The sequence below is a fragment of the Bombyx mandarina genome, chromosome 10, assembly GCF_030267445.1.
Source record: "Bombyx mandarina strain Sakado chromosome 10, ASM3026744v2".
NCBI lineage: Eukaryota > Metazoa > Arthropoda > Insecta > Lepidoptera > Bombycidae > Bombyx > Bombyx mandarina.
Window position 1 is genome coordinate 15459519 of NC_143217.1, and position 15803 is coordinate 15475321.

General features: G+C 37.2%; 1 protein-coding gene across 5 annotated transcripts in view; it reads left to right on the forward strand.

The window, feature by feature from the left end:
* The window catches only part of LOC114246971 (uncharacterized), a 357666-nt gene that overhangs the window by 224481 nt on the left and 117382 nt on the right, over window positions 1–15803 (forward strand). The window contains exon 4 of one of the 5 annotated variants that reach the window (XM_089730729.1): window positions 3197–3581. The exons of 3 other annotated variants lie outside the window; for them this stretch is intronic. In XM_089730729.1, the coding sequence (XP_089586855.1) occupies window positions 3197–3265 (69 nt within the window). In that variant the 3' untranslated portion in view covers window positions 3266–3581. Of the gene's footprint in view, window positions 1–3196; window positions 3582–15803 lie in introns of those variants that run through there. One more of the 5 variants, XM_089730728.1, reaches the window with a different exon arrangement.

Below are 15803 nucleotides of genomic sequence, written 5' to 3' on the forward strand. Positions count from 1 at the left end.
ATAAATACATTCCGAATGCTACAATAACTCTTGACCCAATTCACAATCTACTTAGGAAAAACGTCAATTTCGATTGGTCAGCTGATTGTGAAAAAGCTTTCCAAACAATAAAAAAGAATTTATGCTCTGCCCCAATTCTTGCTATTTTCGATCGAGAAGCGACAACCTTTATATACACTGATGCAAGTATAAAAGGAATTGGCGCAATACTAAAACAAACACAGAAATGTGGAGAAATCAAACCAGTGGCATACTTTTCAAAGAAGTTGAATGAATCACAAAAGCAGAAGAAAGCCATATTTTTAGAATGCTTAGCCATTAAAGAAAGTTTAAAGTTTTGGCAACACTGGCTAATAGGAAAATCGTTCACAATTTATACGGACCACAAGCCACTAGAAAATTTAAACATAAAAAACAGAACAGATGATGAACTGGGAGACATGACTCATTACCTATCACAATACAACTTTGAAATAAAATACAACCCTGGTAGAAATAATATAGAAGCGGACTGCTTAAGCAGAAATCCTGTGTTTGAAAGCCACGAAAACGAAGAAGATAACTTGAAAACAGTAAATATTGTAAGGATTGAGGAAATATTGGAGGACCAGAACAAAAATCTAAACATACAGAACAAACATAGTTTTATTAGAGAAAATGGTATATATTACAAAAGGAACAACAAGAGGAAAAAAATCATTTTGTCCGAAGACTACAGTAAAATATTAATAAAAAAGGTGCATGAGCATTTGTGTCATGTAGGAATAAATCAGATTGAGTCAAAAATAAGACCTTTCTACACAGCACCAAATCTACTGGATAATATAAGATTGATTTGCCGTCAATGTGAAGTTTGTATAAAAAACAAATCACGGTTGAATAGGAATTATGGACTCATGTCACAATTAGGACCGGCAGAAAAACCTTTCCAAATCATGTCCTTAGATACAATAGGAGGATTCGGTGGTAACAGATCTTCAAAAAAGTATCTACATTTGTTGATAGATCATTTCACACGTTATGCTTACATATCATGCTCGAAGACACAACTGGCTAAGGACTTTATAAAACTGGTAGACCAAGTAATCAAGGATAATGAAGTTGAAATATTGCTCTCTGATCAGTATCCAGCACTGAATTCAAAAGAGTTTAAAAAATATTTAAAGGACTACTCTGTTAATTTAATTTTTACAGCAGTAGATGCTCCTTTTTCAAATGGTCATAATGAGAGGTTGAACCAGACGCTGGTAAATAGGATTAGATGTGTCCTGAATAGCAAAGAGAAAAGAACAGCTTGGACAACCGTGGCAATGGATTGTGTGAAAGCCTACAACTCAACAAACCACACAGTGACAGGTTATTCGCCTCTATATCTATTAAGTGGGGAACCAACCGATGTACTACCAATGAATCTAATAAAAAAACAAGTGGAACCAGGAGAACTGGAAAAAGACCGTCATACAGCATATCTCAGATCAAAAAAATCACATGAATTGAACAAGGCTATTTTTGACAAAAACAGAATAAATTACAAGTTTCAAAAAGGTGATATGGTTTACATAATGGACTGTAATAAGTTAAACAGATCTAAAATGGATGAACTAAGAATAGGTCCTTTTGAGATCGAAGAAATGATATCAGATTCAGTATGTAGAATCAACACTGGAAAGAATAAAAAGTCTTTGGGATTGCACCATGTGACAAAACTCATTCCCCAGTTGGATTATTCAAATTAGCCCGAACTAATTTGCACTTTTGAGGGGGGGAGATGTAAGCTTGTAAACTGCATGTTGTGTACGTGGCCATAGAGTAAGATGATATATAAGAATGACATTGGCACTGACACACTCAGATAGAGAATTTGATCTTGACCGTGAAGTGATTTATGAAATATTGGAAGTAAAAAACCTATAATTGTCGATTTTTCTATTTTTAGATAAATCAAATTTGCGTTATTTACTCCAGTACCATCTGACATATTACATGTATATTGGAATGGTGAGAAATGTGCACATGAACAAACACCTATAATGCCATGATAAAAGATTAAGAAAAAAGTATTGTATTTAAGCTTTGTTTGGGAAATCCGGCTTCTATTCTGTGATATCGAGCTATGTTCCAACACGAATATAATACAAGCTTGCGTTTTCTCTCAGCGCCACGAAGATATTTCGTAATTAATGAAGTGTAAGAGACAAGGATTATGAGAAATCGACGTTGGTGGTTTCCCTCGTAAATAATTACGAACGAATTTGTTAAGAAGGAATACGAAGGATATCTTTGTCGCCGAGATCGGTTTTAGCATTCGCTTTTTTATATATTATATATATAATTTATAATATTTTTTGTCTATAGTGTAGCCTTGGCGAAATCTGTGATAATAAAACCATAATAATGTTCAAACTTATAATTGCAATTAATTATAGTCGAATTTCGACTACTGCAGGACCACTACTTGGTATTATTTCATGGGAATAATGAACGAGCAGCCCACCAACCTAAACCTGAATGATGAATGATCTTCAATTATGAAATTTACGAATTCGCTTTTATTACGTGACTTCTTTAAATAACGTTTAAATTAAATACATAAATCAGAACGACTATTAAATCATATTTTTTGTGTAATGTAAACGATTTGTTATTTAAATTCGCCAAATAAAATAATAAAAACATTATTAATACCAATGCGGAAACCATTTGAGATGCGTTGGTAATGTGTATTTACTGTAGTTAGCTGGCATTTCAATTTTGACCACAAATGACGTCACATTACAATGAGACTTTACCGGTAAATCTCACAAATAGTTTTTTCACATTTAGCGCTTGTTCGCGAATTATTTCCGTGCGATGAAGGAATTACATTGTCCAAGAGAAATTAATTATAACGGTAGGGTTAAATGTTAGCCGCAGTGGTAAGTCCCGCAACGTCATTTCTGGCGCTATTCCGTCATACTATATAAATGAGACTTGGACCTCATGTCTCAAGGTGATAATGGCATTCGAGTGGTGATGTCTATGGGCTCTAGTAACGAGCAAACTCCAGCTGAGCCAAGCGCTATCGCCCGTCTTTTGATTAACTAGTACAAAGAAAACCTACCAAACTAGGGTTTAGCTGAGGTTTTAAAGCGTTTTTAAATCAAAGTTATCTCATTTACATACTGTTATTTTGATTTATGTTTGTTTTTTGTTTCAGGTAAATATGGTAGCCCGAGACAAATCGTTAATAAACAACAACGAACCGTACGTACGTATTTGGATTTAAAAACGGTATATCAATAAATATTTTCAGTTAAAAGTAACTCATAATAGTTATGCCATAAGATACAAACTACAAATTTGCATTGTCATTGGCGAACATTTAAATACACCTGTTTTTGTTGATATTCCCATACGTACACGTGTCGTATGATGTAAGTGCAAATTGCATTACCGCCCACGCCGAAACTTCGTCGCATATGGTAATGTCCTTCGGAAGCACAGCGCTTGTTCTGATCATTTCCCTTTCCACAGAGTAATTTAATACCAGTATTACATTCCCACGATATCGCTGGATCGTACCGGTGTAGATGGTTTTTTTTTTACCTAATCTGAGAGCCTTAAGAGGCTATATCAGCGTAGCCTTAACTAGTAGGTGAGCTCACGGGGCTCAAACCTGATGACGTTGCTAACACGAACCCTAGCAAGAGCCGTGCTTCGCAGAATCTATCACCGGATCGGAAACTGATCCTGAACTGACCCACTGATCCGGCGAGAAACTCAGTGGGCTGTGTTTGAGGGTAAATTTTCTCGTCGAGCCCTTCGTCGCAAGTGACGGGTTCGACGAGAACGATGACCGGTGCTTGAGGTACCTAAAAGCATCGTTAGTGGATCGGGAGGATTCGGAATGACGTGTTTGGGGCGACGTCGACTGCTTTCCATTCTGCCCGCAAAGCAGTCTGTCTGTAGCAAAAAAATAATGATTCTAAACGTAGAGTGTCCAATATAACACAATAGCCACTTATTTCTAATACCTCAAAGTATCGTAGTACAGTGTGGCGGTAGCTATCGTATAACACAAGATATTTGACCGATGTGTGAAACTCGCTTACGACATTTTCAAGATACGCTTGCGTATATACAACCTCCGAACAACAACATTCGGGACAGCCCATTGAGTTTCTCGCCGGATCTTGTCAGTGGGTCGCGTTTCCGATCCGGTGGTAGATTCTGCGAAGCACGACTCTTGCTAGGGTTCGTGTTAGCAACGTCGTCAGGTTTGAGCCCCGTGAGCTCACATACTAGTTAAGGTTACGCTGATATGGTCTCTCTAGACCATCAGCTTAGGTAGGGAAAAAACAAAACATTGGGATCGTCGGTCTACCGAACAAATACACCGGTTTTGTGAAAGATCTTCCCTTTGTCGTACACTCCCAAATGAAGTCAATTTTAAATAACGTTGGTGCATCTTAAGATGAGAAAAAAACATAGTTATCAAGTGGGCTGTGATTTCAGTTTGTTCATTTGATAAAAACATCTGCAAAAAACACAGGTTCTACAAGCGTAGACGTACTGTCTACGCCGCAACTAATCATTCGGTCCTAAGAGTTTGGGTTCGCGCATGCGAATTAGCTGTCCGCTTTTGTCGTGAAATGCTTTATGCGTCGCCTTGAAAGGGTGTTTGTGAATGGATGAGGCAGAATGGAAATATTATGGGTGTACAGAGAAATTTGGACTACTCCCAAACCGTGTCGTGGTGCTATACATTTTATGCAATTGTCGGTCGCCTGATTCGTTGTTGCATTAATTAGTGTCCTTGTTAGCTGATACGAGGAACTTTGGTTCGTCTCCCACATAGGGTCAGCTTTTATGTGATTAACAGATTTGTTTTCTCTTTATCTCGGTATTTAATATCTATATAATAATATGTATCTATTTCAGTCTCCGGTTCCTACAGTACAGGGAATAATCCTAGTTTGAGACCATATTCTCTTATGTGACTGGTCTTATGCTATTTAATATTTTAGTTTTTTATTTATTCCCATGATGGGTGGATGAGCTCACGGCCCACCTGGTGTCAACTAGAGCCCATAGACATCTATAACGTAAATACCGCCACCTACCTTGAGACATGAGTTCTAAGGTCTCAGTATAGTTACAACGGCTGCCCCACCTTTCAAACCGAAACGCATTACTGTTTCGCGGCAGAAATAGGCAGGGTGGTGGTGGTACCTACCTGTGCGGTCTCACAAGAGGTCCTACCACCAGTAAATATTATAATGTAACCAAACGAATCATTTAGGTCATAATCCTTCTAGATTTTATTGATGTTGATGACCACATAAGTAAGAACCGTGAAATGTTAGTCTAGTAGCAAATAAAATAATTTCTCTTAGAACGCATGGTAACGAACGAACTTATGGTAGGCAGCGGCTTCGTCCATGAGCGACGGTGACCATTTACGATCAGGTGGGCCGTATGCTCGTCTGTCTACAAAGGCAATAAAAAAAAATCGCTTTAGGATTATGATTTTTTAAGAAATATAAAAGACTTCTTAACGATTATAAGGTCTGTGCTCTTATAGGAAAACTATCTGCAAAAAATTTCAACAAAAAATAACAATTTGCAAATAGAAAACAATTAGATGTTTTACTACGCAATAAATTATCTCCGTACCGATAAAATATATGACATGGCCTGTTATGAGCTGTTAACTACGTTGATGTCTGGAGTCTGGAGGAGGTTTGACAACTCTAAGACCACTCTGTTGAATTACGCGGCAAGATGGCGCCACGATATTACACTTTGATGGGTTATAGATCAACAATATTCCCATCGATTTGTCTTCGTGTTCTTAGGAAAAAGATATCTTTGTTTTATTATTGGATAGCAAACGGTATTGTTTACCATTGCGCAAACAACAGAGTTGAACGCTATTTTTATTTATTCGTGAAACTAACATAATACATACGCATAGTATATTAAATACTAGCGACCCGCCCTCGCTTCGATTCAGAAACATTAAATTTAATTATTGATAGGCGAGTCCCGCCATAAGGTAAGGTAATACCTGCGGGTGACGCCGCGGGGCGAAGCTAGTCTAAAAAAAGCTAAGTTACTCCTTATATCATCAGCTACCTATTAGTGAAAGTCGCATCAAAATGGGCCCACCTATTCCAGAGATTAGCCGGAACAAACAGACAGACAGACAAAAATTGTAAAAAAGTTATTTTGGTGTATGGTGGTGGTGTACCGTATATAATATATTCATATGGATGTAGTAAAAAGCGGTTATTTTAATATTACAAACAGACTTTTTTTCTTTTTTTTTTTTTTCCTACCTGTGCTGATAGCCTTGAGAGGCTATTTCAGCTTCACCCTAACGTTAGTAGGTGAGCTCGCGGGGCTCAACTGGAGAGTTGCTAACACTGACCCTAGCAAGAGCAGTGCTTCGCAGAATCTACCACCGGATCGGAAACGCGACCCACTGAGAAGATCCGGCGAGAAACTCAGTGGGCTGTTTCTCTAGTTTTATTTATATGTATAGATAGGTAAATAAAGATCAAACAATTTTCTATCATTAACACAACACAAACTAGTTTTAATTATATTATATGATTCAGTTCGACCCGTATATTTGATAAGCCCACACTTGTCCATAGCTTGCCTTAGACTTCTCCTAATTTCCCTCACTGAGCTCGGTGTCTCAAGATGAATGATCGCATTTACGTTGTAATATCCATGACCTCCGGTAGCCCTTGTGACACCAGACAAAATCTTCACCCGATTAAACAATAAAATAACCTCGAAATATTTAGGCAATATTCTATATTATGTTCATAAAATACGTATTTCAATTCGGTAGCTTTCTATCCGCCGAATATGAGTGACAACTTTTCCAATTTTCCCCATTCATATACTTCAGTTTCGTAAAACAAAATTTTTCCTTTACGTCGAGACTCAAGCTGTGAGGTTGCATAAAAGGGGGTGCATAAAAAATTGCCCTACAGAAACGTGAGCTTGTAAACTAACAGAAGCAAACACATGTTAGATATTTAATAAGTATTCTCTACCTGTACAAGTAAGTATCGTTCTTCGCTCCTTCAACATATCTCCAACTGTGATTGAATGGTTTCGTAATTACCTGTACGGTCGCCGACAGTGTGTTCGCCTTGGTGAATCGATTTCATCTTGGTGTAATACATCTGCCGGAGTGCCTCAGGGTGGCGTTTTATCTCCTCTTTTGTTTTCTCTTTTCATTAATTCAATATCTTGTAATCTCACTTCGTCCTACCACCTTTATGCAGACGATCTTCAGCTGTATTGTCAAGCTCCACTTCCTCAGTTACATGATGCTATTCGAACTATGAATAGCGACTTACGCGTCTTATCTGAGTGGAGTAACGCGTACGGCCTTAAACTGAATCCAACAAAAACGCAGTGTATAATTGTTGGCAGCCAAAGGACATGCAGTAAGATAGAGTGGACACATCTGCCCCAATTGTCTCTTGACGGGATAAACATCCCGTTTAGTGACACCGTTAAAAATCTTGGTGTTATCATTGACCGCAGTTTGTCATGGGGACCACAACTGGTGTCAGTCGGTCGCAAGCTATTTTCCTCTGCAGGTTCCTTACGTAGGTTGCGTAATTTTCTTCCAACATCTACTAAAATTGCACTTGCACAGTCTCTGTTACTCCCCATTATTGATTATGCCGACGCCAGCTATCTTGATCTAACCGAGGCCCAGCTAAATAAACTTGAGCGGCTTCAAAATTTTATCATAAGGTTTATATTTGGTTTACGCAAATATGACCACGTCTCTGAGTATCGAGTTAAGCTCAAGTGGCTTCCTATTCGTTATCGCCGGAATGTTCATATATTGTCTCTTCTTTACAGTGTCCTGTTTAATTCCTCGTCCCCGCGCTACCTTCAGGAACGTTTTGATTTTCTACATACTGCAAGCTCTCATTCACTCAGGTCATCGGAGAATTTAATGCTGAAGTTTCCGGCTCACGGGACGTCATTTTATGACCATTCCTTTGCGGTTGAAGCTGTCCGTTTATGGAATGCGTTACCCTTAAGCGTTAAACAATCGTCCTCGCCGGAAATTTTCAAGTCCAGATTGAAATCGCACTACTTTGCTTCTATGATATAACTGTATAAGTTCCTACTTCGTTTGTATTTTATCTTGTATATTTTTAGTATTTATTTGTATTTAATCGTATGTAAGTTTATCTTATATGGTATTTATTTTTCACATGTGTATTTAAGTATATATTTTTATGTAAGTTTATTAAGATATAGCACCGTCCAGTTAACTTATTCCTCTCCCTGCAAGGTTGCCTGGAAGAGATCGCTTTCAGCGATAAGGCCGCCGATTTATATACCAACTTTTGTTTTATTACTTTACTGTGTACATATTAAGGTGTTATATAAATAAAGAGTTATTATTATTATTATTATTATCGCCACTCTGGTCGTTACGTCTGGGAACAAGGTTAGGGCAGCCGGGATACCATTAAAATTTCACATCTTTCTCGTCTCTCAGGATGGATAGCGAATCTATTGGCGTATCCACTTGATATCAGATAAGTCACAGCTAACAAAGAGAGTATGATAAATACTATCACTTGATGTGTGCTTATCGTGTAATTTACATGCTAAAAACCCGTTAAATAATAATGTAAATAATAATAATAATGTGATAGGACCTCTTGTGAGTCCGCACGGGTAGGTACCACCTCCCTGACTATTTCAGCCGTGAAGCAGTAATGCGTTTCGGTTTGAAAGGTGGGGCAGCCGTTGTAACTATACTGAGACCTTAGAACTTATATCTCAAGGTGGGTGGCGCATTTACGTTGTAGATGTCTATGGGCTCCAGTAACTACTTAACACCAACTGGGCTGTGAGCTCGTCCACTCATCTAAGCAATAAAAAAAAAAGATACAAAACAGGTCAAACTAAAAAAAGCGTGTTAAAACCAAAAAGATTTCTTCTACGTTACCTAACTTTAGTTTCTCTGTTATTATTTTATCTCCCTTACGAATTCTGTATCATTGACGTCGAGACGGCGCCATAGGCCGGTTTTTGATTAGTTCCCTACTTGCTTTATGGTGTTAGAATTCGAGAAAACGGCACATAAAATAATACAATTGGTGAAAGTGATGAGTTAATGATGACTCGATTCCTTTTAGGATGATATTAGTGAATTACATGACTTTTGTCTGATCATAGTTAAATGGTTACAAATTCAAATAGATAGAGCATCATGAGCTGAACAAGCCCGATAATTGAGTGGCTTAGACATCACAACGTCACTCACATTAAAACACAAACCCTAAAAACTGGTGGTAGGACCTCTTTTGTGTCCGCAAGGGTAGGTACCACCACCCCGCCTATTTCTACCGTGAAGCAGTAATGCCTTTCGATTTGAAAGGGCAGCCGTTGTAACTATACTGAGAACTTAGAACTCATATCACAAGGTGGGTGGCGGCATTCACGTTGTAGACGTCTATGGGCTACAGTGACCACTTAACACCAGGTGGGCTGTGAACTCGTCCACCCATCTAAGTAATACAAAAAAAATATCACTCCCGTATCAGTAAACTCAGACAACAGTGCTGCAAATCATTTGACGGATTTCTGACTCAACTTTGTCGACACGGGAGAAGTTTCGTTGCAATTCTGAACCACACAACTAAGCTTATAGATCAACCAATTTTTTTTTCCTACCTAAGCTGAGAGCCTTGAGAGAGGCTATTTCAGCGTAACCCTAACGTTTGTAGGTGAGTTCACGGGGCTCAAACCTGACGACGATGCTAACACGAACCCTAGCAAGAGCCGTGCTTCGCAGAATCTACCACCGGATCGGAATTTAATTTTCAAAAGCCAATATCTCACTTCTTAGAACTTTTTCCAATCAATAGATTTGTTAAGTTAAATTTGGAAACACTGTCTACTCCGTTGCGTGCTAGACATAAATGAAAATAGACATAAATGAATACAATTTTAATTTACGCTCTGTTTTAATATTGCAAGAATATTTAACTAAGTTAGACGCCATGATGAAAAAGCAATTAATATTCATATGAAAATGACAGGTTTCAAATTTAAATGTAATGTAATGATATATTTTTTTTATTTGTATAACATTATTTATGGCCAGACTATGTAATACTCGTATTAAAATAACCCTTAAAAGATTTACAGCTTTTTTTAATAGATCAAATAAAGTCGACAGCGAAATAAAAGTAAAAATATTATGCTTTAAAAACAATATCATTATTATTTTAAAGGATAAAATTAACGTCAAAACTGCAGACAAAAACAATTACGACACGAAAAACCATAAAATGGACGGTAAATCCATTATCTGTGCGCGGCCACGTGTGCTCCGGAAATGCAGCCGACGCCATTTTTCATCGCGGCCGGACGTGACGCCCAACGTCATTGCTTTTGTCTTTTTTGTTTATTAAAAAATAGGCATTGACAACGTTACATGTGTTTTCGACGTTTAAAATTGTTTTTTGTGTCTGTTCATATCACTTGATCATCAGAATCCAGAGGCATCTTATGTCTCTTCATCACGGCAGAATTTGTATCTGTATCCAATTTGAAAATTAAAACCGTTTGCGAGATAAGCATTTCTCTCAATTTGAACTCAATTTATCACTGGTGGTAGGACCTCTTGGGAGTCCGCACGAGTAGGTACCACCACCCCGCCTATTTCCGCCGTGAAGCAGTAATGCGTTTCGGTTCGAAGGGTGGGGTAGCCGTTGTAACTATACCGAGACCTTAGAACTTATATCTCGAGGTGGGTGGCGCATATACGTTGTAGATATCTATGGGCTCCAGTAACCACTTAACAACCTACAAAGGGAATAAAAAAAAAAAAACACCAACACCATGCAGATCGTTGAGTCTCACATACCCCGCGCGCCCCTTTTGCGCGGGGACCTCGTAGGAGGTTCGGCCCTCTACCCGAAAAAAAAAAAAAAGGTGGGCTGTGAGCTCGTCCATCCATCTAACCAAAAAAAAAAAGAACATCGAAAAAACAAAATCTAGATGATGCTTAGTTCTTAAGTTTTTACTATTTATAACGTTTTCATTGGAAATATGAATGTGAAAGATTCATCCAGTATCTGAAACACCATACAATCGTGAACGTCCTTGGACGCTCGGTTCAAGGTTTTTCATCACAGTAAACAGGAAAAAGACGAAAGAGAAAAATACTTTATCTTTGTAAACTTATTCCTAACGCAATTCGCCATTTTCAAAACTAGATTCGAAGACAGAATGTATTCTAAAAATATTACTAGTAAATTGTACCTACATATTTTGGCTTCGTCAAAGCGGTCACAACTTAAAGTCAGATTCTCCATTAAAACATCAGTTCCGATATTCATACTGGGAGTGTGACGTCACGGTATAAATATTACTGCCAGTAGATACCATTCCGGGCAACCTAGTATTTACAATAGTCTAAAACTAAACGTTGTGTACTCAAAGTAAATAGTAAAGTTTATAGACAACGCTTTCCTGAAGCTCGCCACCGAGGGACCGAGCTTTTATTCCGGAAGATTTTAAGCTCCAACAGGAAGCAGTACAGCCGAACTTTCAGGATTTAGTAACGGAAAATCGTTTTCATTACATTATTAAAGGGTGCATTTAACATTGTTTTTGTTTTGAACTTCGTTGGTCCTGATTTAAATATTATTTAATTCAACCGACTTTGAATTTAACGTCCGTCTGGTGTAGTGGTCAGTGACATGGTCACTACACAAGGGGGGTCGCGGGTTCGAACCCCGCCAAGGGAAGATATTTATATGATAAATATAAATGTATTTTCCAGGGTTATGGATGTATATTAAATATATATATGTGTATAATAAAAAATCTTATATTTATTTCCGTTATCTGGTACCTGTAACACAAGTTCTTTACGAACTTATCACGGGACCAGTTAACGTGGCGTGATTGTTAGTAAATATTTATTTATTTATATTTATTTATTTAATAAAAAAAGAGGATGGCGTTTCAAATAATTTACATTCAACGATACCAGGCAAAACTTTAGTTCAATGTTCATAATGTAAATATCGTCTTTTCGCATTAAAAGTGTACAATTTCCAAAAATATTCAAAATTGACTTAATATGCGGAATCATTTGGTATCACTAGTATTTTTCTCATAAATACTGTCAAAAGAGCGTAGTTTAGTTTAAATTTTTGTTTTTTTTTTAGTTTACCTATGTTTTGACTACTGTTAACAAAATTAATACGTAATTTTATCTTACTTTAAAAGACAGATAATGTAACTGGTAAGAAATAAAAAATAAATGTTGCAAAGATGATTACCTAATATTAAAAATATCACATGTTAAACCTTTAAAACACTCTCCTGTAAGATTATATAGTTTATATAGTTTTGAGATTATACAGTTTTAATGCGAGAAGACGATATGACATGGAAGAAGACGCCGAGTGGATATTGAAAGTGGATTTCAGAATACAGTAGTCAGAATCTCTAATCATAAGACCATAGAGACGATTGAATTCAAAGTCATTACATAAAATTCGTAAAAGTATCTACAGGTACATATAAAAAAGGTAAAGACAAAACAATTACTGTTTTCTGGTCTACTAGTAAACTGATTTGCTATTTTATGTGTTTATTTATATATTGACGAAATTTAGTGTCAACCAATGAAAACAAAACCGTGTGTAATTTTTTTTTATTTATTGCCCTTGTAGATAGACGAGCATGTGGCCCACCTGATGGTGAGTAGTTACCGTCGCCCATGGACTTCAGCAAATTATTTTAACTATATTTGACTATACTTGAGACCTTAAAACTTATCTGAAGGTGGGTGGCGCATTTACATCGTAGATGTCTATGGACTCCAGTAATCATTTAACACAAGGTGGGCTCGTCTACCCATCTAAGCAATAAAAAAAATTATATATATATATTAACTTAACTAACAATACTACAATACTATCAACTAATTAAATCACAAATTAATAATGAATTATACCCAAATACCGCCTCGAATCATTGAGTTTAATCTTACCAAATGGAAATTAATTTTGTTTTACATCGGCGCGCCGACTTCGTTATACTATGAGTATATATAAAAATACTCCAGACTTTTTTTTTCTTTTTAAAGAAAAGAAAAAAAAAAAAAAACTCCAGACGTCCAAAAAGACTCCAGAAGGCCTAACGGATAAGACGTCCGATGCATTCGTGTTAAGCGATGCACCGGTGTTCGAATCTCAGGCGGGTGGGTACCAATTTTTCTAATGAAATACGTACTCAACAAATATTCACGATTGACTTCCACGGTGAAGGAATAACATCGTGTAATTAAAAATGAAACCCGCAAAATTATAATTTGCGTAATTACTGGTGGTAGGACCTCTTGTGAGTCCGCGCGGGTGGGTACCACCGCCCTGCCTATTTCTGCAGTGAAGCAGTAATGCGTTTCGGTTTGAAGGGTGGGGCAGCCGTTGTAACTATACTGAGACCTTAGAACTTATATCTCAAGGTGGGTGGCGCGTTTACGTTGTCGATGCCTATGGGCTCCAGTAACCATTTAACACCAGGTGGGCTGTGAGCTAGTCCACCCATATAAGCAATAAAAAATAAATAAAATAAAAATACTCTCTAAGCTGTTTTCGCCGACCTCGAATGCATATATTTCTTTTAAATATCTATTATAGAACGAAACAAAAAAGAAAATACGACAGAGAAAATAATTCTGAATCTTGAATTTGAATTTCGGCCGAAAACTTCGCCCATGGAAACGTTGAATTTTCTTTCAATCTTAAATTGATCAAAACAATCACGTATGTGTCTTAAAAGCAATATCGAAAACGTCAACAGAGCTTAAAGCTCGCATGAAAAGCCTTTGAATGCGCACTGTGGGCGCCGGTTTGACGCCGGTATACACCATTGAACAATGTTTTTGTTCTCTGAACAGATGTGGCAGTTACGATTTTCTTTATATTTCGTTTTTCCGGCAATAATGTTTGGAGTATTTATAGAAACTAGAGGTCCCGCAGTAGTCGAAATTCGACTATAATTCATTGGAATTGTAAGTTTGTACATTATTATGATTGTATTTTATACTTCTATAATCACAAATTTCGCCAAGACTACACTATAAAAATACACTATAAAATTAACAAAGGCAAACAATATTTAATCTCAATCTGACAACAGACGTCAAGAACAAAAGTTTGACAATAGATAGTATGCATGCGTGTGTGCGTAAATACATGGTATATAGTGTGTGTAATGTTTTCTTTATTGATTTAATGTATCTATTATGCATTATTTAAAAAAATATTAGCATTGTGCACTTCTTCTCTGTATTCTCTATAAGTGTGGAAAATTTCATACTCCTCCGTCCGCGCAATTTTCGTAAAAAGGGATACAAAGTTTTTGCTTCACGTATTAATATTATTATATAGATTTATCCGTCGGCTTCGATAAAAAATAGTATGCCTCTACTGAAAATATGAATTTATTAGCTCAAACACCTAGTGCACTTTTAATCAGTTTTATTTTTTGACAGATTTACCTACTTAGAAAATTGCGTATCTAACACATACTACACAAATCACTTCCACGATAAGACCACTTCTGGTGATTGTGATCATTATCTCTAGTAGTAGTTGCTAGTGATTGTTTCCATACGAATAAGTACCACAAACCTAACTATTTTGACACCTGCGATATGACTTCGAGATTTTTGTTATATTTTAAAAGGGCTGTTCCTCCAGACCGAAACGCCAGAGTATTTCTGAGCAGGGTTCATGAGTATTACTGGGAATTGGTGACACCTCTATTGAGAGCTCACAATACTCCCTACTACCAATATTCTACACTAGTGCCTCTATCCTCTTTTTCCATTCAGGCCTATCATACGTCATCTTTGCGCTAATACCTCTAGCAACACCCCTTTCTCACAGTCCATCCAAGTTTTTTTAAGACGCATCACATTACCGTCTACTATCATACCTAGAGTATTTTTATTGGTACTATTTTTAACACAACGTACCAAGCTTGACGCTGCAAATCGCCGAGATCACGGGGTTTCTAATCACAAGATAAGAAGGACAGGTTCAAGAAAACACAAAATAGTCGTTAATGCTATCGGCTGATAAGATGAATCTTTGATTTAGAACACAACGAATACAAAACATTATGTATTAGTTATGTAATTTACGATTTGATACATAAACTATAGAGTTTCTTATACAGTGTGTGTCAAGCACATATCACCGGATTTGACCACGGGACACCATAATACCATGGTAGGCAGCGGCTTGGCTTTGCCCCTGGCATTGCTGACGTCGATGAGCGATGGTGACCACTTACCATCAGGTGGGCCGTACGCTCGTCTGCCTACAAAGGCAATTTAAAAAAAGTGTACATGCGTAACTGGTACATATATTGGAGTTAGCATAAAACTAAAAGACGACTCTTTAAGGAAACAAACATTTAAAAATAAAGGAAAACTTTCTCTAATAAATGCACTTTGGTTTCATAAAATTTAATTAGAAAGCATTTTAACGCAGTGATTGTTTTCATTAGTTGCGCCGAGAATCGCCACAGTCGCTGAGATGAACAGATCTGTTTGCTCATAATCTGGGTGCTTAATAACTATGTATATCTTTAAAGGTAATTATATATATTAACGGTAGGCAGCGGCTTGGCTCTGCCCCTGGCATTGCTGAAGTCCATGGGCGACGGTAACCACTCACCATCAGGTGGGCCGTATGCTCGTCTGCCTACAAGGGCAATAAAAAAAAAAA